This window comes from Diadema antillarum, unplaced genomic scaffold (assembly GCF_040938485.1).
Source record: "Diadema antillarum isolate AM-2024a unplaced genomic scaffold, OU_Dant_1.0 seq00001605_RagTag, whole genome shotgun sequence".
In the NCBI taxonomy this organism is placed as follows: Eukaryota; Metazoa; Echinodermata; class Echinoidea; order Diadematoida; family Diadematidae; genus Diadema; species Diadema antillarum.
Genome location: NW_027272318.1, coordinates 1 through 27,572, shown reverse-complemented (window position 1 = coordinate 27,572; position 27,572 = coordinate 1). Strand labels below are relative to the sequence as shown.

Below are 27,572 nucleotides of genomic sequence, written 5' to 3'. Positions count from 1 at the left end.
TATCTGGTTCAAGTTTTGTCTTTTCCACAGAAAACATAAGGAAGAAACAACCTATTCTGCCAACACTGCAAAGGAGTCTGAAAAGTGTGTGGTGGGTATTTTGGAGTCATAAATGCATATCACATTGGATTTTTGCTCGTAGACGGGAATCAACCACAAATATTTTCAAGAGGAAAAAAAAGCACACTGATAAGTGAGGGACTATGGTGAATATTGGATGAGGACCGCAAACTACCTTACAATTTTGGGCAACATTTTCAACGATGACTCCACACAGCATACGATACAAACTGACCAAATGACCGGCATCTACACGTCCACGGGCCAATGAAAAATCATCTGTGGGCTGATTTGCATATTTCCACACCCTGTGCGTGCAGATGTTCCCGTCTTTGCAACATTCCAACATCCACAGAGAATCCACAGAGCAACGTCAGGGAATGGTGTACAAAAAAAGAGGCAGTGAAGCTGCGAGTTTGAATGCGAGAGGCGGTTGAAGTCTTTCCAAACGGTCTCTTAACAAGGCGTCAGGCATCATAGAGCAATACTGATCCGCCATTGGGTTGCCACCTTCATGGACTCCATACGTCGCTTTATTCCAATACCATTTCCCCCTCTCACGTAGGACTCCAAAATAGATGCCTGCAATTCTCTGTCCTTTCTCTTTCAAAAAATCTCATAACTAGAGTGGCATAAATATTCGCAAGGATACATATAAAATGCAGTATATATATGTCAATCTCTCCATGGTCTATATCATATGTCTGTATAGATGTCGCAGAACAATGCAGGCATGCCCGTGAATTTTCTCGTTTTTCTCCTCGTACACGTGATACCTGCCCGGCGAAGTAGCTGGGATGTGGTCATCCCGCCACATCGTGACGATAAATTCGTCTGGCATAAAAATTACACGGGTGGATAAGACTATACCAACAATTTGATTGTACACAATAATACATATACATGTTAAGACCTGGATTATGTACACATAGATATATACAGTCAAATCCACTACAGTATGATTTATATTACTGGGCACATGATTGGCTAGGTCTATTTCGGGGACACGCATCTCAATCCATCTAGAAGATCTCACATGTGGTGTGGGTCAGGTCTACAGGTTGACACTAAAATTGTATCAATCTTTTTTAAAAAATGACAGAATTGTTTGAAAATCTATGAAAGTCAACATGCACATATACAATAATTTTTGTAACCTACATACATGGCATTTGACAGAGTTGGGATAGACTTTGCAGAATAAATAAAAATCAATACATATCACATATTCTTAAGAAGAAAAAGTATAGGGGGATGACACTAGTCTAAAGATATAAAGATCAGTATATATACAAATATATGTCTATTTACATGAAAATTGACCCCTAAAATAGCATGATGTTAACAACAAGAGAAGTCAGCAAATTCTATTAATAGAGTAAATTGAGCTTTGAAAATATGAATGCAATTGACTTCGCTCGGCTGCATGGATAAAAAGAATAAAGAGTTGAGCAACATTTCCTGAAATACACAGTGAACCTAAAGAATGCTAATATCAGACTACATAATGCTTCAGACAAAATGTTGATTTCCAGAAAGTGCATATCTATCTTAAAAACAAAACAAAATGTAGTTTCCTTGATTCCGAATCCAATACAAGATGCACCACGATAAAATTTCGTCCTCCTTGGCACGTTTCCCATTATTGCAAAGAGGCTGAGAACATGGTGTCCCTAGTCTTGGCTCAAGCCGTCCTGATCATTCCCACATTGGCTCAAAAAATATAAAATGCAAGTCATTTCATAAAAGCTACAATACTCTGCCAAAATTTAGTTGTCCATGTCATCATGAGAGTCCGTCCTCCCCTCACGCTATTTTTTTGGTTGACCACAGCTGCTCCGAGGGACCACCTGACTACTCCGCTTGACCGCTGGTCAACCTTTTTTTGTTTTTTTTTTGCCAAACAGGGTGGAATGACCATCCCCATGGCTTACTCCTCGACTAGCGAAATGGCAGGCGATGATGCGTCACTGGTGATGCAGAAGGGGGGCTGTACCATAGTGGGGCGGTGAACAACGCACCCAGCTCTGAGGAGTGGTCTCATCACATTAGGGGGCAGCAGAAGAGGATACAGGGGAAAAAGAGTGTGACATTTGCCACTCTCGTAGGCATTTTCATTGCGCTCCAGCATCCACTGTGACATCACCTCAAGTCGAGAGAGTTCAATCATTTTCATCTGTGCTTTGCTTACACAATTCCTTCAGTTACTAGCTACACAATGCAGTGGCATATGAAACACCTTATTTTCTTTCTTCTTTTTTTTTTTTTAAGTTTTGGGTTGCAAACACCAGAATTTCGGACATTAGAGTAGCATTCTTTAGAAAAAAATTCTACTCATTGCACCTTGAAGACTGTATTTGTTGAAGGTCCAACTGGCAAATGCTGATCACCGAGCAAGGCACCTTAAAGTGGCAAGGATGTCCTCACTCCCCCTCCACAAGGTCCTCCTTCCTTATCCAGCCCCATCCCCACTCCATCAGCAGTGACAGCAGTCCTTAGCGGAAGCGGCGTCGCTGTGACAACCCATGGCGGTGACAAAGGCGGCAGCGGACGGCTACTCGAGCACGCCCGTCTCCGAGCCGCCGGTCAGCTTCGTGAACATGTCCATGTCGAGCACCTGGTTCTTGTCCTGCTTGCGCAGCGAGAGGAAGATGGAGCCGCCGATGAACTCGTGTACGACCTTGCAGTCGCACGTCAGGCAGGAGAGCTGCACCATCTCGTCCTCCATTCCGATGACGAGCTCCCGTGTCTCCCAGTTCACGTTCCAGTGCGTCATGGTGTTGTAGCGCCACGTCTTCTGCAAGTCCCCTGAGTTGATGTCCATCTTGATCATGCGGTTGTAGGCCAGGCCCAGCAGCTCCTGGACATTGGTCAAAACAATGGTCAAGATATCGGTCAAGATCACGGTCAAAATGAGGTGACATAAATGAATGGCACACTTAAGGAATTCCAAAAAATGTGTACGCTGTAACTTTCTTTTAACATTGTGACATAATGTGGTCTAACACCTTTATAACCACCACCTGACAATGGCACTGACTTGTCAGTGTATCAACAGGTCACTGATGTTGACATCACAGTTGGGTACTATACAACAACACAAACATTATTATGTATTCGGTCATTTCTAAAAACACAGAAAGAAAACAAAACAAGTTATTGAGTATACAATATGTAAATTGTACAATGAATTCATTTTTTAATTCTTTTTTGTACTTCCCACACAGTCAAATCATGGTCTTACAGATGTTCCCATATGAGACAATCACAACATAAGTGTGTGAAACATTTGGTTTTGAATAAAATCACATACGCACCACTATTTCAGCACTCAAGCACCCGGACACTTTTATTTTTATATCACCAAATAATTTATTGAAAGGCTTTCTTGAAAGACTGGTGTTTGCAGCACAGGTTCTAGGGAAGTTTTTTATAGTTTTGTTTGCTTTCATCAAAAATACCTCAACCTTGGGCTAAATTGTGCTTTACATTCTCACTGAAAAAAAAAAAAAAAAACCTCCTGAAGTAAGAAGTTATTTGTGTAGAATTTTACACGTGTTCCTGCCAATATTCTACACAAGGTGACAGCTGGTGAACATTTATTTAAAGTAAAAAAAGGAAGAAAAGAAAGGCAACTGCTCCAATCTATTTTTACTCAACTTGGCTCAAAGTGTGATTCCTCACTATGTTTCAGGTGGCTTTAATGAAAAGACTAAAATCAGATGAACATAATGGTGGAACTTTGATCGATACCAGCCCCAAAGTAGAGAGTCTCTGATGCGATTGCATACCCGCAAGTCTTCACTAATTCCTTCTTTTGACAAGAAATCAACACCATGATCCATCCTGCACATCAAATTTCTGTCTTGTGTCATCATGTAAGAGGATGCAAAATTTTCTTATTTGATGTCTGGTCCTGGTGAAACTGCCAACATTTTGTTCATCAGATTTTTACTACACATTAAGTTATCTTGGAGGAGAAGAAGATCTGCGCACACCACCGTAGCACATGGCACTAGTCATTCCATTTTGCTGGGTGTCTGTTTTTGTCTGTGCCCTTTAGTTCACTGCACTCTGCTCTTGCTACTAACAAAACATTTTCCAATAGTCGCGCCTAAATGGATAAGATTTTACAATTTCAAATTTCCATCCAGTATCTGTTTAAATTCCACAATGCTGCATTATGAAAGCATTACTGAATGAAGTTAAGACACATACATTTCAGATTTGAAGATATTGGGTACTTGGATGTTTCAGGTATATATATTTGCTGCAGATTTATTAAAGGCAAAAATGAATAGCATTTTTAAAACATAAAACAAGGATATTTTTTTCAAAGATTAGATGAGAGTTCCATTTGAGATATCAGTGTGAATTCTTCCTTCTTGTTCACCATCTGTAAAAGATTATTAACGTGCATATTTACCTCCCCATTCTAAGAAAAGGCAAAGAGCAAAACAAAACAAAAAAGAACAGACCTTCTGGAGGTATATTTGTTACATCATGCCACTTTGCATTTATAGAGAGAGAGAGAGAGAGATAGCCCTTTTAAGCGGCAACAGGCACATAAAGCCAAATGTTGGTTATTCAATCACTCCAAATACTGACTCATACGAGAGGAAGTTCCAATTATCGGGATTTTCTAAATATCCTTGAGGCCGATGATATCTGGGGCTGAGAACACCATATCTATCCAGTTGGCGTGTTGACGTGTCAGATTTTTACATCATCCCCTCCCCATAAAAAAAAAAGATTATATGTTTATATATATTTATATATTATATTAATACTACATGACAACTTGACTATGTCTTCACATGGGGAGATTTGCTGGTATGCAATGAGTGCAACACACTGCTGTAAAATGGCACGTGCCTCACTCTACGCCTACCAGCTGAAACAACATGCCAATTGCGGCTGTAACAATTTGAATATCTTATCGATTATTTTTTTCTGAGACATTTGGCACTTTTGTTTCAAGAGATATTCAATTCATGTCGCCCTTTTTATTGGAATTGCTACTGGCTAAAATTGTCCATTTATTATCACACTCATTGATTGGCCAATGCTAGTATAGGTTTAACTGATATTTTTATCTCACAATGAATGACTACTTTCTAGAAAAGCAACAATTTGTCTCATTTTTGTTAAGCACATTCACATTCCCCCCTCCCCCTCCCCCCCCCCAAAAAGGGAGCAATTTTCACATTTTCAATTTAACTAGAAAAGAACTGCTCACTTTATAAAAACGGTTCTCTTGTTTTTGTAATAATCTTATCATCTTTTTTTTTTTTTTAATACATTCTTTACAGAGCATTCTGAAGGGGGGGGGGGGGGGGGGGGTGAACCCCTCAAATGTTACTGACAGCACATGCGAAGCAGGTGCAGTTTACTGATACGCTTTCAAACTCGGTGACTAAGAACCCTGGCACAGGTTCACAATACAACACTGTTCATATCTCCTCAAGCTTTATGAACAAAAACAAAATGAACAAAACAACATCAACATCAAACTCTAAACACACACACACACAAAAAAAACAACAACAAAAAACAACAACAACTTAACAGATTTTTATCTAGGGACCTCTACAGGATCATTTTAAACTTTGTCACATCAAATTACAGTGTCCAATTAAAAATTCAAAACGCAGTTTCAGCATGATGGTGTAAGCACAGTTGATCATGATTTAAACTCCTTTGTTAAACTCTGGAGACATGCCTCCTAGTATGAAGAGTAATCGATTCCCCCTCCTCCCTCGATTATGAACACGGTTGAAAATGATTTGTTGATGTCCCAGTCATAAAGCCGTCTCTTAAATTATGATGCATAGCATTAGAATTGTGCATTTACCACTTGTTGACATAAAGAGAGAAATTGATTCAATAATTGCGCTTGACTTAGTTCAGCTTCACCAAAACATTATTGACACAGGCAAACTTTGTGAATTGTCAAGATTTGAGTACCATGACCTCTGACCTCATTCTACAGTAATCATGGTGGGGGAAAAATAACAGCAAATAAGTGATTGAACAAACAGGGTGATGAGCTTGCGATGCATTTGAAAAACAAAACTGCCTCTGGGGACATTTTGTGAAGGTATCATAAAAACAAAGCATCCTTTCTGACCTGCATTCTCTCTTCCCACTCCTGTAAGACTACGATATCCTGTTGGCAATTATGAAAATTGATCCCCTTTAATCGTCATGCCCCAAACCTCTCACAGAAAAGTGGGGCACCAGCAACTTATAGTTCATCACATCCAGGCAAGCAAAGGATGACATATAAGGGGCTTCAGACTTACTAAAGAACTCGTTGCTAACATCTATACAAGCTCATTAACATTGCCAGTCTGACAGCAAGCTCAAACCTATCTTCTCCCTAACATGGTCCTCACAACAACAACAACAACAACAACAACAACAACAACAACAACAACAACAACAACAACAACAACAACAACAACAACAACAACAACAACAACAACAACAACAACAACAACAACAACAACAACAACAACAACAACAACAACAACAACAACAACAACAACAACAACAAGTAAGACCCAAGAACAAAAATGCATTTGGCCAATTTGCCATCCACAATTCTTTTCCAACCAAATTTGGCTATAGTTTCGATTTGCATCTATGTTTTAACCAGTCAGATCGCTAAAACACTTTTGAGGAAGTAATAAGTTGTACAGCTCAGCATAAAGAGTTGTCGGTTAAGAGGGACAGGTCGTGGAATATGTTACACATCGGTTGACAGTCGGCATTTGGCTAGGAGGCTAAGTTCAGAGCCTGAACATGTCGGTTAACTTAAGACACAATAAGGAATCTCTTTCAGGAACATAATTACGCGCAAGATTTTTTTTTTTTCAGTCTGAAACCTCTCAGAGGAGGCCTGAGCCGGGTAAAAATAGACTTAGCTAGAAGTACCCTGCCCTGCTATGGACTGCTCGAAATAGATCCCACACGACCATGATACTGTCATAAGCTGACTTCCTTGTTATCACAGAAAGCATCAAATTTGTCTTGAACAACTGCCTGATGCATGAAAGGTGTCTTCATGCTGTTACGCCATCGACACTGTGAAACATCTGTTGACAGCCATAATGTGCCGAACAAATTTGCGATGCGCTGTCTAGATGGAGCGAAATTCTTTCAAATCAGCAGTGCAGCATGCTGTCACTAGTGATCTAATACAATTTTGCGCTTGGTGGTTAAGAGGCAATCCAGAAGACGATTGTGATAAACTGATCTTATGCAAGTCTGAGGTTGAGACTACTGTATTATTATTTCCGCTCTTGCTCTCACCCTCTCTACTTTCAGCCCTGTTTTCTCTCCTCTCTGATAACAGTAACTCTCTGTTCTTCCGATGCCACACTATCTATCATCTTTCTCTTATCTGCTGTAAGACGCCAGTGGTTAGACTGGATGCATTCCTTACTGACCACTGCTGACCACAACCCTTTCCGTTCCCATGGAACTCACTGTATAAAAGATGTACATAGACTGAAATAAAGTCAGTCCGGTAATTGCAGCCACTGAGTCAACGTCTACTTTCTTTTGCGTGCATATAACCTAGCTATATACATCACACATATACTAAGGCTATAATACTGGCGACGAGGATTAAACTTCTGTAAAATGGCTGGTCTGGTAGGAAATATAGAAGAATTCCGAGAGGGAATCGACTGGTGCCAATACATAGAAAGATTGGACCTGTACTTCAAAGCCAATGGAATGGAAGCAGAGGAGAAGAGGCAAGCTACATTGCTGACTGTCATCGGGCCAGCAGCTTACAGTCTTCTTCGCAGTCTTGTTTCTCCAGCCAAGCCAGCGGACAAGAAGTATGCTGAACTTGTCCAGGTAATGACGGAGCATTACACCCCAGCACCAAGTGAGATTGTTGAACGGTGCAAGTTCAACAGCCGTTTCCGAAAAGACTCAGAAACAATCAGTGAATTCATAGCTGCACTAAAGTCAATGGCAGAGCACTGCAATTATGGTTCTACTCTAGGGGAGATGATTCGCGATCGATTAGTCTGCGGCATCAGACATGATCGGATCCAACGTATTCTTCTAGCTGAGAAGAAGCTTGATCTCGCCAAGGCCGTTGACATTGCGACAAGTGTGGAGATGGCAGAAAGAAATGTGTGTGATCTGCAATCAACACAGGCTCCACATGGAAATGGTGCAACAAACAAGGTGTTCAAGCAGCAGGCAGGACACAGAAAAACCGGAGCTCAACATCGCAACTCGTGCTACCGCTGTGGACAGGGGCACGAGAAGGGCAAGTGCAAGGCAGTCGACGCCACTTGTCATAATTGTGGAAAGCGTGGACACTTCGCGAAAGTCTGCCGGAGTAAGACAAATTCCGGGCAGAGGAAGGAGGTCCACACAAAGTTTATGGCAGAGACTAGCGCGGAAGAGTCGACCCCTCCCAAGGACAACAATGAGGAGTACTTCATGCACAAGGCATCACCAAAAAAGGAGGCTCCAATGTTGCTCGAGTTGGGGATTTCCCAAAATAACACTGTGATGGAGATCGATACAGGAGCTACACTATCGATAGTGAGCGAGGCAACTTATCGTGCATGGAACCATCAACCCCAGCTGTCACAGTCTGATGTGGTGTTAAGAACTTACACGGGGGATAAGATACCAGTAGTGGGCGCATGTAACGTGAATGTGAGGCATAATGCCCAGGACCTGGAACTCCCCTTGCTAGTTGTTGCAGGTGATGGGCCAAATTTGCTGGGGAGGAACTGGTTAGCGCGGCTGAAGCTCGATTGGAACACCATCGCAGTGGTAAAGCAGACCAACTCCCTCGACAGTGTGCTCGCAAATTACAACAACCTTTTTCATGATGGACTGGGCAAACTGAAGGGGCAAACAATTCAGATTGCCATTCAGGAGGATGCCCAGCCCAAGTTTTGTAAGGCGCGGCCTGTTCCGTTTTCGTTGAAAAAGCGTGTTGAAGATGAGCTAGACCGTCTACAAGAGGAGGGAGTGATTCAACCGGTGAGATTCTCGAGATGGGCAGCCCCCATTGTGCCGGTTTTGAAAGAGTCAGGCGCATTGCGCATATGTGGGGACTATAAAACAACAGTCAATCGCGTCTCCAAGACTGACATTTACCCATTGCCAAGAGTGGAGGAGTTATTCACATCGCTATCTGGTGGTACGTCATTCAGTAAGCTAGATTTGAGCCATGCTTATCTGCAGCTGGAGCTGGATGGGCGATCACGTGAGCTGGTGACCATCAACACGCACAAGGGCTTGTTCCAGTATACACGCCTGCCCTTTGGTGTTTCAGCTGCTCCAGCCATATTCCAGCGCACGATCGAGGGATTGCTGGCCGACATCCCTCACACTGTGGCCTTCTTGGATGACGTGCTTGTGACCGGAGCTACCGAGAAGGAGCACCTGGAGAACCTCGACAAGGTTCTCAATCGCCTCAACGATGCTGGCCTGAGATTGAAACGCGAGAAATGTGTGTTCTTCGCACCGGAAGTGACGTACTTGGGCCATCGCATCTCGCAGACCGGCATCCATCCGACGGAGGAGAAGGTGACAGCAGTCAAAGAGGCGCCTACACCTACGAACGTGTCAGAGTTGAAGTCATATCTTGGCATTCTCAACTATTACGGGAAATTCATGCCAAATTTGTCGACCGTCCTGGCACCCCTGCATGTATTGCTGCAAAAGAATACCAAATGGGTCTGGGGAGCCGAGCAGCAGCGTGCATTCGAGTCGTCTAAAACGCTGCTAACGTCTGACAAGGTGTTAATCCACTATGATGCAAAGAAACCACTCGTCCTAAATTGTGATGCGAGCCCATATGGAGTGGGCGTGGTCCTTGCTCACAAACTGGCAGATGGCAGTGAGAGACCGATCGCTTATGCATCACGCTCGCTGACACAAGCAGAAAAGAACTATGCACAAATCGACCGAGAGGGTCTCGCAATCGTTTTTGGGGTGCGTAAATTTCACCAGTACCTGTATGGACGGAAATTTGTGATTGCGACGGATCATAAGCCTTTACTGGGGCTATTTGGTGCCACACGAGCGATACCGACGATGGCGTCATCGCGTATTCAACGGTGGGCACTCACGCTGAGCGCGTACGACTACGAGCTTGTCTATAAACCAGGACAGAGCAATGGCAACGCAGATGCACTCAGCCGACTACCTGTGACGATACCGAGCATGCGCATCCCCAAACCAGCAGACTACGTGCTAGTTATGCAACACCTGGAGTCGACACCCGTCACACCGACATCGATCAGGCAGTGGACCGCGAAGGATCCAATTTTGTCGCGAGTGCGCGAATATGTTCTTCGTGGATGGCCGTCAAAGTGTGATGAGGAAATTTCGCCTTATTTCAGGAGGCGGGATGAGTTGTGTGTGTATGATGGCTGCATAATGTGGGGAGCACGTGTTGTGATACCTCCACAAGGGAGAAATCAGCTCACTGAGGAGCTGCATGAAGCTCACCCGGGGATCTCGCGAATGAAATCGCTCGCTCGCAGTTATTTCTGGTGGCCTGGGATGGATGGTGACCTGGAGAGCAAAGTGAAAAATTGCAAGGAGTGTCAGCAATCTCGAAAGTTGCCGCCAGCAGCACCACTTCATCCATGGGAGTGGCCACGAAAGCCATGGTCGCGAATCCACTTGGATTATGCAGGGCCATTCATGGGCCGTATGTTTCTTGTGTTGGTAGATTCGCATTCGAAATGGATGGATATCTTTCCAGTCTACAAGGCAACCAGCTCAATCACAATTGAGAAGCTACGCGAAACCTTCGCGATACATGGCCTGCCAGAGCTTATTGTCACCGACAATGGAAGCGTGTTCACAAGCGACGAATTTCAGCAATTCCTACAGCTGAATGGAATCCGTCATGTTCGCACTGCACCTTTTCATCCATCATCAAATGGACTGGCAGAGAGGGCAGTGCAGTCCTTCAAAGCTGCAATGAAGCGCATGACCAACGGCACAATCGAAACGAAGTTGTCGCGATTTCTGATGGCATACCGCATCACACCTCATCCAACAACTGGTACACCTCCTGCGCAACTTCTCTTCAATCGCATTCCCCGTTCGCGATTTGATTGTGTGAAACCAAACATGGAGGAGCGCGTTCAGCGAAAGCAGTATGATCAGAAGCAGAAGCACGATCAGCGTGCTAAAGCTCGCGATTTTTGTATTGGAGATCACGTGTACGTGAAAAACTTCGCCAGCGGTCCACAGTGGATGCCAGGCGAAGTTATTTCCATCGACGGCGTCCAATATACGCTGAGGCTGGCAGATGATCGCATCTGCAGGCGACACATCGAGCACATACGACGTCGCTATGACAACGACGATGTGGCCGCGGATGTGTTCCTTCCTCATCCACGTGGGGAGGGGAACAACAATGCACAGCAAGACCATGATGACGAAGCACCAGCACTTCGCAGGTCCAACCGCCAGCGAAAATACCCTGAACGCTATGGGGAGCCAATACCACATTGAGGAGGCAGTTGTAAATAACACTTGTAAAAATGCCGGACACTTTGGACAATTCAAGGTCGAAATTAAGTTCAAAGTTAAGGATAAATCTTTGTTGGTTCAAAGCTGAACTCAATGGACAGTTCAGTTGGACATTATAATTTTGGTTTTCGTGTGTTGATACATTTGACATGGTACACACATACATTTATACCTCCCAGAATATAAGAAAGGTGATTTGAGAAATATAACAAATTGCAAAATAAGTTGAACAGACCGATTTAATAAGATAATGTATTAGATGGAGATTTTGGACATTTGACAGTTTTGGGATAATGTTCAAATAAGATAGTGTTATTCAAAAGAAGTTAAGATTTCACTTTTTGGTTGAATAATGTTGTGTTAATTGATGAGAACCATTTTTGGAAAAACCAAAAACAATTCTAAGGGGGAGGAGTGTGATAAACTGATCTTATGCAAGTCTGAGGTTGAGACTACTGTATTATTATTTCCGCTCTTGCTCTCACCCTCTCTACTTTCAGCCCTGTTTTCTCTCCTCTCTGATAACAGTAACTCTCTGTTCTTCCGATGCCACACTATCTATCATCTTTCTCTTATCTGCTGTAAGACGCCAGTGGTTAGACTGGATGCATTCCTTACTGACCACTGCTGACCACAACCCTTTCCGTTCCCATGGAACTCACTGTATAAAAGATGTACATAGACTGAAATAAAGTCAGTCCGGTAATTGCAGCCACTGAGTCAACGTCTACTTTCTTTTGCGTGCATATAACCTAGCTATATACATCACACATATACTAAGGCTATAATAACGATACCTGATGCCCTTTTTCTGGATAACACATCTAGATCTATCCCTTTAATTCCTCCTTCACATATGTTGTACACTGCAAAAAGATGTATCTACTTAGGTGATTCTTATATCTTTTGGTTGCCAAAAAATCTCCAGAGATCCGCTAATGATGCTCTTTTCTGGCTGACACAACCAGATCTATCCCTTTAAGTCTTCCAACACACACATCACAATAAGGACAAGATGCGATATGAATTGCTTTTGGTTACCGCAGAACTCCAGAGATCTCCTAATGAGCATGCATGAGTGTCTCAAAGCACATTGATAGGTTACCATTGAAGGATCCAACACAACTTTCAGTTCTCAAAGAGGCGGAGAAGTCTAATTTTAGCAGCCCCACAAGGGCTGCCAACACGAGCAACCAACCTCTTTCTCCCTTCTCAAATGACAACCATAACCACCTCGGCTAGGATGATTGAGAGTTCTGTCAAAAATCCCCTAAGATGCTCTCTTTAAAGGACAAGTCCACCTTCATATACACAAGGACTGAGAGAATGCAGCAATATTAGTAGAACACATCAGTGAAAGTTTGAGGAAAATCGGACAATCTGTTCAAAAGTTATTAATTTTTTAAAGGACAAGTTCACCTTCATAGACATGTGGGTTGAGTGAATGCAGCAATATTAGTAGAACACATCAATGAGAGTTTGAGGGAAATCGGACAATCCGTTCAAAAGTTATGAATTTTTGAAGTTTCTGCTCAGTCACGGCTGGATGAGAAGACTACTATAGCTTGTGATGTCATATGAGTACAACTATATAAAGAAAGTATAAAGAAAATTCAAGATATTCTCACTTTTCTCACATAATAGAAGAACACTCGACTTCTCTCTTACAGAAGTCAGGGGAAATAATATTACCCCTAACATAAGTCAGTAACATGTCGAAGAAATGTGCACTTTATTCAAAAAGTAAAGTTTTGTGAAATTCTCTTTTTATTTTCCTTATATTGTTGTACGCATGTGACATCATGTACTGTAGTAGTCTTCTCCTCCAGCAGTGATTGCACAGATACTTTAAAAATTCATAACTTTTGAACGCATTGTCCGATTTTCCTCAAACTTTCACTGATGTGTTCTTCTAATATTGTTGCATTCTCTCAATCCTTATGTATATGAAGGTGGACTTGTCCTTTAAGTATCTGTGCAGTCACTGCTGGATGAGAAGACTACTACAGTGTATGATGTCACATGTGTACAATGATATAAGGAAAATAAAAAGAGAATTTCACAAAACTTTACTTTTTGAATAAAGTGCGCTTATCTTCGACTTGTCACTGATGTATTTTAAGGGTAATACTATTCCCCCTGCCTTCTGAATGAGAGAAGTCAAGTGTTTTTTCGTTGTGCGAGAAAAATGGAAATATGTTAAATTTTCTTTATTCTTTCTTTATATCGTTGTACACATGTGACATCACAAGCTATAGTAGTCTTCTCGTCCAGTCATGACTGAGCAGAAATTTCAAAAATTCATAACTTTTGAACGGATTGTCCGATTTTCCTCAAACTCTCACTAATGTGTTCTACTAATATTGCTGCATTCACTAGACCCACATGTCTATGAAGGTGAACTTGTCCTTTAATGCCATTATGCTACATGGTTACAAGATACAAGATCAAGTGTACACAGACATGAATACCCTGCATCCTGTTACTTCAAGAACCTAGCAAAACACCACCTCCTCCTTCTCTTCCATCTCCATATCCTAATGTCTTGATATGAGATAAAAAGCATTAGGGGAATAGAGAGATGGCGTATTTCATCATATACTGGCGGGAAACTCAAGCATGATGAGAGAAAATCAGCGGCACACGACTGAAACTTCATTTGTAGTTTTCATTGGCACTGTAACATGATGCTAAGACATTCTGCTAATGAAACTCCCGCCCAAATCTACAATCGTTACACTATCTAATTTTAGTATTACACTGTACGTCCCACAACTTACATCTGACTAGAGTGCCACTATACTCGAAGGCACTTAACTTGACATCACAGGATATGACACTCTAAATGTTCTCATTTTTGCTCCATATTCCCTGGGTTTCATTCATATACAGATGTAATTCATCACACATCTTCAAAATTTTCATTCACATAGTTTTTTCAATCATCGACTTCCTATCCAGTAGCTCTCTCCATTCCTCTTACCACTCATTTCATCATCTGAAAAGGCGGGTAAGAAGGAACACTGGGAGTTAATGGTTCAAGTGGAACTTACGTCCTTCTTGCTTCCCCGGATGCGCACCACGAAGAATGTGATGCCGTATTCCGGCAGTGCCTGCCACGCCTTGATGTAGTTCAGCTTGGCATCCACGAGTGAGAGCGCTGATGATCTGGAGTGGGCTTCCAGGATTCTCTTGGCAATCTGTTCACGAGATAGGAAGAGGGGTGCAAAGAGGGGTGCAAAGAGGGGTGCAAAGACCAAGAACAAAGTGTGAGAAGGCATGATGGTACACCCCATGGTACCTGTACGCAAATGTCTCTGAAGATACAGCATGACTCTTTCATTCATTGAATGATTAAACAGCCAAATATTGTTCATTTCTTCCAGATTGCAATGGCAAAAAAAAATAAAAATACATAAATAAAAAAAATGGTAGACCCACAGAATGTTAGATTTATTTGAATATACTTCCATGCTAGAATACCTTGATCATGATCAGTATTAATGCCATGTAAAGAATGTTTTGCATGTTACAGTACACTCTAGCTGGGATGCTCAAATGTAAAAAGACATCATCCTACAAACTACTCAGTCCCACACGGTCAAATTGATGTCAAGCACAACTCAGTCCCACCTATGAAAATTGATGTCCAATGCAAAGAGGAGTGGCTAACTTAGAGCAGAATGCTGAATCATCAGGGGACAAAATATGAACTGATGGATTAATGACGTCATTTTCTTCAAAATATTTGTTTGACCCCAGCTGGGAGAAGAAAGTAAAATCATCCTCTTTTGGAAGACATCAAAAGTTGACAGAAAGTACAAAGACACAACAACTGATGGGAGACTAATGTACATTTCATAACTTGATCTATGTTCAAAGGATGAAAGAGGGGAAGTTTTCAATGAACTTTTCTTCACAGTTAAACAGTCACTCTGAGATTAACACATCTCATATCTTATCTCAGCGTTGTGATGAACTGATATGTTTTGACAAACTTTCTCGGCAGACGGCACACAATTTATGACTAATTTGAGCATCTGTTTTGTTTGAGGGGCCCCATCCCTGCTTGACTACCGAGTGATGCTAATCCTAGATGTTTCATCCAACTTGCAGCTTCTTTCTACCAGCCGAATTCATGCCAATACAGGAAGCATGGAAGCACGATGCCAATATAATTTCATTTTACGACCCCTGCTCTGGATTTTTATTTACGGCTCTGTGGTCTCATGATCTCGCATTTGTCTTGCACAAAGTTTGTAATCACTCGTTACTGAAAAACCAGCCGTGCATGATGATTTTATCCGCATGTCATGCATGGAGTGACCTTGAAAGAACTTAGAATGAACTGAAACTAGCCAACCAGCATATAAGGAGAGGAAAGAAAGACCAGTATAAATCAACATAAAACATAGATTCAATGAATGTATCATATGCATGACAGAGATATACAGCCTTGTCAAATGATCAATTCCTTTTCTGTCATGATATAAACAAGTTGTGCCAAACTTTCAGCATTAAATGCCTAACAACTTAGGTCACCAGGCTAAATTTTTTGTCCACAACTATTGATAAGAATGCCACTTGTGTGATGAAAAAAAACAACAAACACTACCATCACCCTCTGAATCTTTGTGAACTATTGCATGACATTTATGAAATTATGATGTTTTGTTTTACGGTAATCATTTTTTTAAAATCAAATTTTCATGACAGACAGTAGTTTAGTAATACACTTATCTGCATAACTCTATAAAAATTGGTTGCTCTGATCTTCATCGGGTTTTCCTCAGTCTTACCTGACATAGCAATGGTAATGCTTGCAAACTGGATATTAAAGAGTGATATGAATTCAACTGCAACCTGCTGCTCAAACAGCTCTATAATGGGTCCATGGAGCAAGTGTTCACTTACCTATCAGTACATTTTATTTAACAGCCAATCGAAAGTGGCAAAATTACACCAAACAAATTGCTACATACTCCATACCCTTGTAAATGGTTATTTCTTCAAGTGTGGGACAATTACAATCATTTCCCTGTCTTGAATATCTTACAAATATTTGATTTTCCCAAATATACAATTGATAAAATGAGAATAGTGTACTAGTGCAAGTCAAAACAGTCAGGTGATTCAAAACTGTCAGGTGATTCAAAACCGTCAGGTGATCAAATGCTGCACAGGCACAGACTGACCTCTTTGGCTTTGTACTTCTTGAGCACCCGCGGCGTAACAAAGTTCTCCGGCTGGAGGTCGGGCATGTCGGTGGTGATGACCACCGCGCTGCCGTCCTTCTTGCTGTGCTGCATGCTGAGGAAGGCTTGGATCTCCTGCACCTCAGACGTGTAGGAGCTGTCGGCCATCGTCTTACCCTTGGACGCCAGCCGACAGGCGGCCATCCACTTGGCATACTGGTCCTCCTACAGTGGGGGCGGGAATTGGGGGACAGTGGACAGAATTAGAGGGGATACTTCAGGACACAGTTAGTACCACCCTTACACAAGTTTCCTACTCTTCTTACAAACCGTAACTGCTGCCCAAACAAGCCAGCAAACTGACCACAGAAACCCTTCCTACTGCCCTAACAAAACAAAAAACAAAAACTTTTTTGTCCACTGCAAAACCTCTCTAATTACACACACACACACAAAAAAAATACTTTTCCCACTGTCAACCACAACATCTCTGACTATTCCTATCTGACACTCCAACTTTCTACTGTTCACAGAAACCTTTCCAACCATTTCAACAAGCCCCTCCCACTACCTATTGCTTGGAGAACTTTATTAATGGGTGAAAATGAAGATGCAGAATATTGTAACTGGCATTTTTGAGATGACAAAAAGTAATCCTCATTGATAACCCCACATTCGAATCTTATACAGAACTAATCTTGATCTCGTTTGTTTGTGTTCTTAAGTCACAGTTGAGTTGATTCCACTGGATGGAACCTTTAGCCAAATAACATTGATCATCAAACAAAGAGCAGGTCTTAAGCAATCACATTTTGCTGTACACAATTAACAAATTGAGATACACACTTCACTCCATTCAGATCACACTTGCTCCATTGATGCTTCATCAACATCATACTAGGGCTTTATCAAATAGAATTAGGAAACGCTTCTCTCATTTCAGGAGTGGGGATGGAATTGGGGTTGTGAATCTTTAAATCAAAGCATCCAATGAAGATGTAGTTGCAAACACTCTGCACTTTGCAAAGTGCACCATTCTCCCGGGGGATGATACTTCAGCTGGTAAGTGCTTCTACTAAATCCAATCGCAATCGTATGGGAAAATTTTGTTCTTCTAGAGACTGCTCCATCTATAAGCTGTATTGGAAGATGTTACAATCTGAGTCAGACTGGAGGCGGAGGAAGTCCTTACCGTATCACATCTCAAGATGAGCTCCTGCGTTCCCTCGGCCGAGACGGCGAGGAGCTTGATGCAGAACTTCTCCCCGGCGATGCTGACGTCAGGGGAGGCCTCACACCCTGGGAGGAGACAGGTTGGGGAGAAGAGTAAAAGGTAAAGCATAGATCTCAGATGGGCTCAAAATTCATCTTCCATCATTTGGACTTTGCTTGCGATACACTGGAATGGTCTACTAAGAAACTTGTATGGCTGATGCAGTTTGCTAGGATAACGAGTTGTTGTGGAGTATTTTGAGATAAAAAGTGTAAAATGATGAAAGTCTGTATATCTGACATTTATTCCTGAATAGTCCTCCCCCGTTCAGTAGTGGGTAGGTAGACTGCTATATCGATGTGGCGATCAATCGTAGAGTTTAAAGCATCACTTGGAAAGAATTCAATTGCATCAACTTAATGGGTAAGATATACAAAGCATCACTTCAGAAAAAGCTAGAGGCACAAGGATTGCCGATATCTAATACCTCTAATACCAACTATAATTTTTTTCTGAACCAGAATAATATTCTTGATGGAATCCTCAAGCAACAAATATTATACAACTATGCATCACAAATTTAAAAAAAAAAATCCCAAGGGTTTTGATATTAGCTCATGACAATATAAAACTTTTGAAGCACATAACTGATGGGAGTCCATGTTCAGAATATTTCAAAGCAAGATCAACTGACTTGTGGGAAAAGAAAGGAAACATGCCCATAAAACACAATAAATAATTTGCATAACTTAACATCCAAGGATCCAAATTCAAATTTCTTAATATACAGATAAAAAATTCTACTACTGAATAGAATAGATATATAGAATGTCAAGACCCCATAATCTAGTCTACAGACATGACAACATTCAAAGACCAGTAGCATGGGTATACCCTGCAGAGAGAAGGTAGCCCCAACTCGAATACATTTGAGTATCCCTGTAACGGACTGTGTGCAGCTTCATCACCGATCGCCATGTCAAAGAACACACACAACCGAAGAGTCTCGACTGGAGTCGAACGTTAATGATCGGCGCACACTCTGAAGGTGCACATATTCGCTGACAGGCAAATCTATTCTAGCAGGACGGTGCTAGTTGTGGTTTTTGAATGTGCCCTAATGGGCAGTGAATGGAGATTGATACAATCTGGCCACCGATCACTCACCATGACACCGGGTCTTTAAGTGGCATGAAGGGAAATAGTATCCTGTGCTATCTTGCGACACTTTGCTATCTGATACACTCACTTTAAAGGCATTACTCACAACAACTGATTACACAGGTCTTACAGAGAGGAAACTCTGTGGGACCTTTAATAAGACAACCAGCCAAAGTCAATATTTCCCTAATGCTCATTTCAAAGTAGCACTCACATGGTAATTTACACTCTCCTCTCTTGAGGGAAATACCATACATCTTCTAACATTCCACAAATGAAAACTACTACAATTTTCAATTATAATCACTTATTTACAATTATTTTTATCACTACTACTGCTACTACACATACCACTACTACCACTACTACTACCACCACCACCACCACTACTACTACTACTACTACTATTATTACTACTACTACTACTACTACCACTACTACTACTATGACGACTACTACTACTACTACTACTACTACTACTACTACTATTATTACTACCACTACTACTACTACCACTACTACTACTATGACGACGACTACTACTACTACTACTACTCTACTACTACTACTACTACTACTACTACTACTACTACTACTACTACTACTACTACTACTATTATTACTACTACTACTACTATTATTACTACTACTACTACTATTATTACTACCACTACTACTACTACCACTACTACTACTATGATGACGACTACTACTACTATTACTACTGCTACTACTACAATACTACTACTACTACTAGTTAGTTGTTTACGATCCTCTCTTTCAGCAATCACCACATCAAATCATACAATGTAGTTTTTTGGGTTACTCTATACTGTGCAGTGGTGAACTCTTGACAAGGAAACGCGTAGGACAGTCCTCTCAGTACTACACATGGAGGTTGGTGTGAGTCCAAATATGGTGCATGCCACTGTAATGTTACGTTGACACCACGCAAAATTCGAGGGAAATCACATTATATCATCTACCCGTGACATTTCTGAGAATACAAATTTACAAACATGCAGCAAAAGAGGACTGCCAACTTTAAGAGTGCGCTACAGTCAGATATTTTACGTTCACCTTTGACCCCAAAGCACCTCTCTGACATCACTCACCCCTCCCCCCCCCCCAAAAAAAAAATAGAAAACAGAATATGTCATCCTTGTTAGCAGAGTAGCAGCAGTCAGAGTTGTCGGACCCCGAGGTGTTGTCGGGAGTCCAGGAATGCCGACACGATTGGCTCCCCGTAGTGAGGCCATGCCTCGGTCCACAGGAGGACGGTTCGAAAAAAAAAAAAAATAAATAAAAATACAACAGTCTACCAGGACGCCATATGTTCCGCAAATTGACAGTGATGGGGTAGCATCGCCACCATGCCCATCAGTGGGACGGTGCTGACTGGCTATTAATAGAAGTATGCCACGGCAGCCTTCGTGGGGGGATTACAGGGGGGTCATGCTAGGTACACCATCAAATGCCTTTTGGAGTAAACATTCTTATCGTACGCCGTCAATATTCTCTGCTAGAGACAACGTGAATAACACTTTGCTCTTTTATTCTTGCCACCGGCTCTTCAAATTTTTCGTATTTTAAATGCATACATGTTTTTCTTTTTAAGAAGCAAAAGCAATTTATAAATGGAAATGTTAATCTTTATCATATTTTAATGTTCCAGATCGTTGGACTCACGCAAGAGAAATTCTATCATTGCTGACATGTACATACCTATGAGAGCACTGTATCACCTGAACATGCCCATTGTTACTGCTAATCACTTCCAATTATGCTGGCAGCCCACAATTAACTTCGTTTAAATACACATGTTCTCACACGACTTAAAGCTGATTTCTTTTCTATTTAATTGGACTCATCTGAAACTCAATGGCCCACAGATAGGACCACCCAGTGTGAATTTCAGTGAAGATCTGGTCGGTCTTTTAAAGTGACCAAAGACTATAAAACTAGGGAATAAGTAGCCTACATGTAGTAACTGATGCAAATTCAAAATGACAGGCTGTTTCCATGTCTTGACGTGTGCTTCAGCAACAAACAGGGAGGTGAACTGCAAGGGGTCAAGAGATGAAAAGTAATTCTGCACTGACCTCTGAGGTTGACCCTCTGGATTGGTTGACCGGTGCTCTCATCTTCACTCTTGTAGTAGGCCAGGTGCAGGTCACGGAAGACGAACCATGCCTTCTTGTAGCCCTTCAGCGTGAATTTTTTCGGCCTGTGAAAAAATCAAAGAAAAGAGTACATTGGCTATCATATCCTGGAAATTACAAAGAGCAACAAAGCTCTCCTATTTTCATACAAGTTCGCTGAAATGTCACACACGGTATCAGTTTGATGTGTGTTCACTCAATGCTCACACTATTTTCAAGAGTTTGGAGACAAGAGATTAATAACTTCACTTTCATTGCATCTTAATAATGTCTTCATATATGTTGCCCTTGGCTCTCCACATTCATAAAGTGCAGACTACATTACTTCCTTGCAGTGACTGCACCTTCATGTTATGGCATAGAGCTGAAAAATGATACATTCTTATAACCAAGAGAGCTGTCTTTTTAACACTGTAAAGAATTGCTCATTTTCAGACTTGTGACGACAATTTGTTGATAATGTAACCATCACTTCTTGAGAAACCTACAGTAGAAGTGGTTTAATAGTTTGATTACCTAGAAAAGAAGACATGCTTTTCAGAGACTATTTCAAGCTGCTTTAAAAAGCATAAGAACCTCTAATTTCTCCTGTTTATTGTCTTCACTCTCAAGTTTTACACACACAAAAAAATCCACATAAAGATTACCTTCAGAAGATACTACTAAGCCATGATACATGTACACCCATGAACTTGCGGTTCAAGGTTCATCAATCTCCTGAATTAAACCAATACCAATCATCAAAATGAATAAATTGTTTCATAAATAATAATTACTGTTCATGAGAATCAAATGTATTTCTACATTGTACAACACTATTTGGAAGTCCAAGATTCCTGAACATGAAACACAACACTCACATTTGTGTCTGACTTTGAGCACAATTATGGCTGCACAGTCACAGCTAGACCCACAAATGTGTCCAGAAATACTTCAGACGAGCATTTAAAGCTCACAGTATTTTACTCCTCAAGTGTTTTGAGGGAGATGTCAAGGTGAAAATATCATTGCTGGATACATTCCTACCAAAACAGTATATTCTCAAATGGCAACGAGCAAGGGCTTTATCGAGGTCTCGCGTCAACGGAACCAATTCGGAATTCTGTAATAACGACGACGGCCATAGTTTTACGCTGAATCAGAGTGGAATTTCGTCCACACGTTCCAGCCCCGCTCTCTCGCGAGTCTGGCAAATTACTTAGTCTGGAATATTCATCAGGCTTCTCCACCAACGCTTGAATCCATGCAATTCAAGAAAATAGAATTGAACAAAACTAACAACCGGCATGTCTGGTGAATCGACATTCCAGAGAAGTAAAGGACAGGAAAGATAACGCACATTCCTTTGACACTTCTGAATCACCAGTCTTGCGATGCCATGCTAAGTGAGGACATGAACAGCACTACAGTCATAATCTCCTCGCTGCGACATAAATTTATAATCTAGTCCTCACGTACAGAAGGTCTATGCAATAAGCCAATGGCAAGCATAATCTGAAACTTTTCATTTTCTTCCTGGGAATGAGTTAGAGATAGCGATGCTATGGGTTTCCTTGTTAAACCAGTGACTGCAAAAGAAAGATAAAAAAGAAAGAACTTTCCAATCTTTATCAATTAGACAATATGCAGTCAACAATAAGGGGGAAAAAAATTTGGATGAGCTTGGTCTCAAGAAATGACATCAGAGAGTGGGAGTTAAACCCTCGTTCTCATTTCACTTGCGGCATCTTTGCAGGGTTGACATTTGAGTCATCTCCCGCCAATCAGCAACTTATAAAAGTACAGTGTGCATGACGATCATCTCTGTCTGGTACCAGAAATGTTGGAAATGTGCTGCTGCCCTCTACCCTAGCTACCTGTATCTACGCACAAGTCACCGCCAAGAGGGGAAAAAGAAAGCTAACTACAATGCGTTCTTGATATGTTTTCTTGCTACATGTCAAGGACAAGTAAGCAATCTTGCGGTTGGGCTTGTCAGTTTCCTATGCCAGGATCCCAAACATCCACATGCGAACGCATTTCCCGCATACCAGAGCATCGAGAGTTCAAGTTTGCAACTGACGCTGATCTCACCCTTTGAAGCTAGGAGTCCGGAGGACTTTTTCCATCCAATCCTGGCTTTGGATTTGCCCTTTACTTAGCAGTAACTCCTAACAAAACTGGGAGGTCCCCAGTGTGTGCTGGGTTCAAGCTTTCCAAACATCTCCTCATCAACAACACCAACACCTGCCTGCCTCATCCGTCAATTTCAAACTTCCTCCAAATAAGAAACTTTCCATCTCTAACTTCAGCTAAAAGCTTCCTTCCTTGCAGCTCCAATTCTACTACAAATTTCACAGATGTGCATTTTACATCATTAAATGCACATAAATCTAAACTACATCAGACACATACAGGCGTGAAGGAAACACTCAGATTACACAAAATATCACGGTATCAAAGAATATCTAAACTTTCCAAGCTTTCAAAGTTTAAGGACATCATAAAAATATGCTGAATCTAGACAACTGATTTCCAGGGCACCATTTTATGGAAGATGTCAGCCCTGACAAGTTGTCAGTCTCTGACAATGTCAGTAAAATCCTTGGTTTTGATTGGCTGAGAAGCTCTGGCTACCGACTGTTACTATGGTGATTGTCAGAGACTGACAACTAGTCAGGGCCGACAATTTTTCATGAAACAGTGCCCAGAACAATGCACTTTATGATTACCAAACAATGTTCATCATGGCACATATTTTGCAACCTTTGAAAGTTTAAAAATGACTTAAGTCCATGAGATTATTCTGCAATATATTTCATATGTCATGTACGACCTGCAAAAAATACGAACTTGGAATGAGAGTGATAGTTTACACAAACAGGAAGAACTGAGCATGGATGGAGCCCTTCTACAGGAAATCGCAAAGAAAATAATCCAAAGCACTCATAGCAGGTGATGGAATGTTAGAAACCATTTCCGGTTCGTTATCTGGTGCCGACAGCTCTGTCGAGGCACACCTTTCGAGAGTAACATGCTGCATCCAGCAAACTGTATCTCCATGAGTGTCTGTATAGATTTGAAGTGGGATATCTGCTGTCACACCTTGGCAAGAATTAGATGCTTCACCTTGTGAAGTCGGGGCATCCCCTTTCTCTTTTGATGGCTGTTAATGTATCATCGCTTTCTTTCTCTTTTTTTCATTTCCTCTGCTAAGAACTTCACACCTTGTAAGATATATTGACATTAAAAGTACTTGATGGAGCTATCTTGAGTACAAGCAAGAAATGAGAAATACATAGAATCACTGTCCCATACACATACACAGACTGTCCCATACACATACACACACATACAAACATACATATATAACATCAAGAGTGACCATATATGCAAGCTCCATTATAATAATGTAATAGGACCAGTTATATACAATAAGGCTAGTGGTCTTACTATCATACAAGTGATACTTGACATTTCTTTACATTTGTCAAATTTTTGTCATGCTTTCATCCAAATTTATTTTTCTTTGGGAATAAATTCTTCTCTGACTGCACTTTTTTTTTTTCAAGTCCCATATCAAAAGCACAACACCCACCGCAAAGACACACTCAAAAGATCCCAATCGTTTCAAGAATAAAAATATATAGGCCTTCTCAATCTTTATCACCAGGCCTAAAATTTGAATGCCCATCAAAAGGTATAACATGCTGGTAGAATATGATCACTCTTTACATAATTTAGGCTAAAGAAATATGAGCACATTATCAATCCTACTTTTAAGTGCGATAACTTTCCACACACACATACACACTCACTCACAAGGCAAGCTTACATGTATACACACAACAGCACTCCTTTAAACCTTATGCTAAAGCCACCAGACCTAGTAGTCAAATCACAGTTTTGTTTTTTATCCATGGCTCTTCAAAAATTGAATAAGACTTACTATCAAATTGAAGTTACTTTTTACTTCCTCTACTGATCTTTTTTTCTTGCTTATGCCCTAAATTTCTGTGTACACTACAAATCCCTTTTTTTTTTTTGGAGGGGGGGGGGGGGGTGGGGAGGCTGATGAGAAACTTTATACATGAAAGCCCATCCCACCGTGATCCACTGATCTATTTCAGAGTGGGTGCCGATCCCAACCTTCTAGGATCTCGAACTATGTGGAACTGATCCTATTACAAGCCGGGCGTGCTCGGGTTACTCTCGTGGTAGAGACACACATATATATGCCAGGCAAGGTATTCCATACTCGCAGATGCTGGGATTGCCGGGTGAGCGCGATACCGAAATCCTCTAAGGAACGCGGCTCTCTGGCTCCGTCCTAGAACTTGTCCACCTTTTGCGATCTGAAGGAAATTGATGTTTAGTTTATGGCTCACTCAAAGGGACAGATTCCTCTTAATTTACAGCTAACCCAACTCCCCACCCCCCAAACTCCAATCCTGGCTGAAGGGTTTAACCCCCTCAGCTCCACAATCTCAATGTGCCTTTGGCATTGAATGCATCCATGTTGCCAATGAGAATCACAGCATAACGAGGGAAAAGGTTTCACCAAGCTTTAACAGCACAGCTAAATTTCACACAAGGACAACACTGATGAGCAAGTTGTCAATGAACAAAATTAATACCTCATCCTTCACCCCTCTGAATGATACTCCCTTGCTTTCAAGTTGTCAATTGTTATAAAGATAATATCTTAAACAGTGATAACAGAATTTTCGACATTTCTTTTCATCATCTGTGAATGCAGTCGGTAATGTTCATCTTAAAGAGAAGATTCTTATATCATCACCAATTGCCAATGCAATCATAACCTCCATTGAAAGCAATTGGCTTATATCAACAAACAGTGTAACAATACGACCTGTATGTTTCCATTTGCGACTGCCATAATGCATTGCACAAATGAGTGCTCCTGCTATTCTCCAAGAAGTCTGGCTACCTGTGCGTGAGCTGCGGCTAAACAGGAATGCCCGTAACCTTCAAAACGACCTACGGTGTGAAACAAATTCCCTGGGACATCTGCCCCTCTAAATGAGATATTTCCCTCCCCCTACATAGTCTTGATCCCAGATGTGAGCATTGACCTTTACACACCCATCACAACATTCACAGACAATTACACACGTATGGCATTACTGCAGCCTCCCTAATGGACTCTTCAAGGATGTACAAAGCATTAATGATGACCCAGGTGAAGCAAATCAAATAAATAACATCTTAAACAAAGGCCACTCAGGGGGCTCTTTACATAGAAGAAAATGCCTTCTACAACATCATTCAAATATAAATGCACAACTTTTCCATTATATCCAGGGTATCAATAATGCCATCCAAATAGTTCTTTCTTTAATAAACTGAACATACAGTAATGGAGACATGGTCTAATTTTCCACTTAGCATATGGTGTAGAGGACTGACCTTTATTTCCCCTGAAATGCAAATCAACACATCAAACTTACAAAAAGTTATTCGACATACCATACATGTACTTCTACCTAGGTCTGAGGTAATTTTTTACCTTGCTTATCCTCGGATTACTCTCAAGGAATAAGTGCTGCAGCTCTTATTGAGACTACTATGATGGAGTTCCATAGATAAGAAATCAAATTTGAGTCTGAAATTGATCTGTTGCACGGACTGGACTATTAGCCAGTAAATTGAGGGCATGATACAAGCCTGAATTTACCATTTTCTTTTTCGTGCAAATCACGATTTCGAGCAGGTCGAAGCACAAAGAGGCATCTTATTTTTCTCATAAGCTTTACCATTTTTTGTGAAAAGCATCAGACCAATTTTCTTGACATCAAGATGGAGAAAGTCCACGGAGAAATGCTATAACATCATTGGAAGAAACGTTCACCTTACATAAATAATGTAGATAATGAAAGTACCCTATCGCTTGTATTGTCTCATAGATAGGATGTGGGTGACTGCCAAATGCAGAGAATAGAGATCACTTGGGCCACACTCCAGTGGATACTGATGTGATTCCTGACTCCACCACAACCTCCGGTGTCATCCTTGGGCTCAGGACACCTGAGATCAGGGCAATGCCCCCCCCCCCCCCCCCCCCCCCCCCCCCCCCCCCCCGTCATGGTATCCCTTGGCTCCACTCCGAAACGCAAACAAGCCGCCAGCTGATGCCGGAGACACTGGACCTCCCCTCCTTCGTCATCCCACCCCCACCACCATGACACATCTTTCTTCCACTCCATCCCTATCATTCTCCACTTCCTCCACCCTTCCCCC

At 41.5% G+C, this 27,572-nt stretch overlaps 1 protein-coding gene across 1 annotated transcript; it reads right to left on the bottom strand.

Moving 5' to 3' along the window:
• Positions 1-390: 390 nt before the first annotated feature.
• Positions 391-21,722, bottom strand: LOC139711036 (fermitin family homolog 2-like). The gene is made up of 5 exons (XM_071622960.1): positions 21,273-21,722; positions 17,989-18,095; positions 16,797-17,021; positions 14,655-14,801; positions 391-2,920 (listed from the first exon to the last, which is right to left on the bottom strand). The coding sequence occupies exons 3-5, from the start codon at positions 16,998-17,000 to the stop codon at positions 2,615-2,617; spliced, it is 657 nt and encodes a 218-aa protein (XP_071479061.1). The 5' UTR covers positions 17,001-17,021; positions 17,989-18,095; positions 21,273-21,722; the 3' UTR covers positions 391-2,614.
• Between the last annotated feature and the right edge of the window lie 5,850 nt (positions 21,723-27,572).

What these genes read in the sequence shown, in the direction of transcription:
- LOC139711036 (XM_071622960.1), bottom strand. Translation starts at nt 17,000, where the DNA reads ATGGCCGCCTGTCGGCTGGCGTCCAAGGGTAAGACGATGGCCGACAGC. An exon ending in AGAAGTACAAAGCCAAAGAG is followed by an intron (nt 14,802 to 16,796) that starts GTCAGTCTGTGC and finishes TCTCGTGAACAG; the next exon opens with ATTGCCAAGAGAATCCTGGA. An exon ending in TCCGGGGAAGCAAGAAGGAC is followed by an intron (nt 2,921 to 14,654) that starts GTAAGTTCCACT and finishes ACCAATGTCCAG; the next exon opens with GAGCTGCTGGGCCTGGCCTA.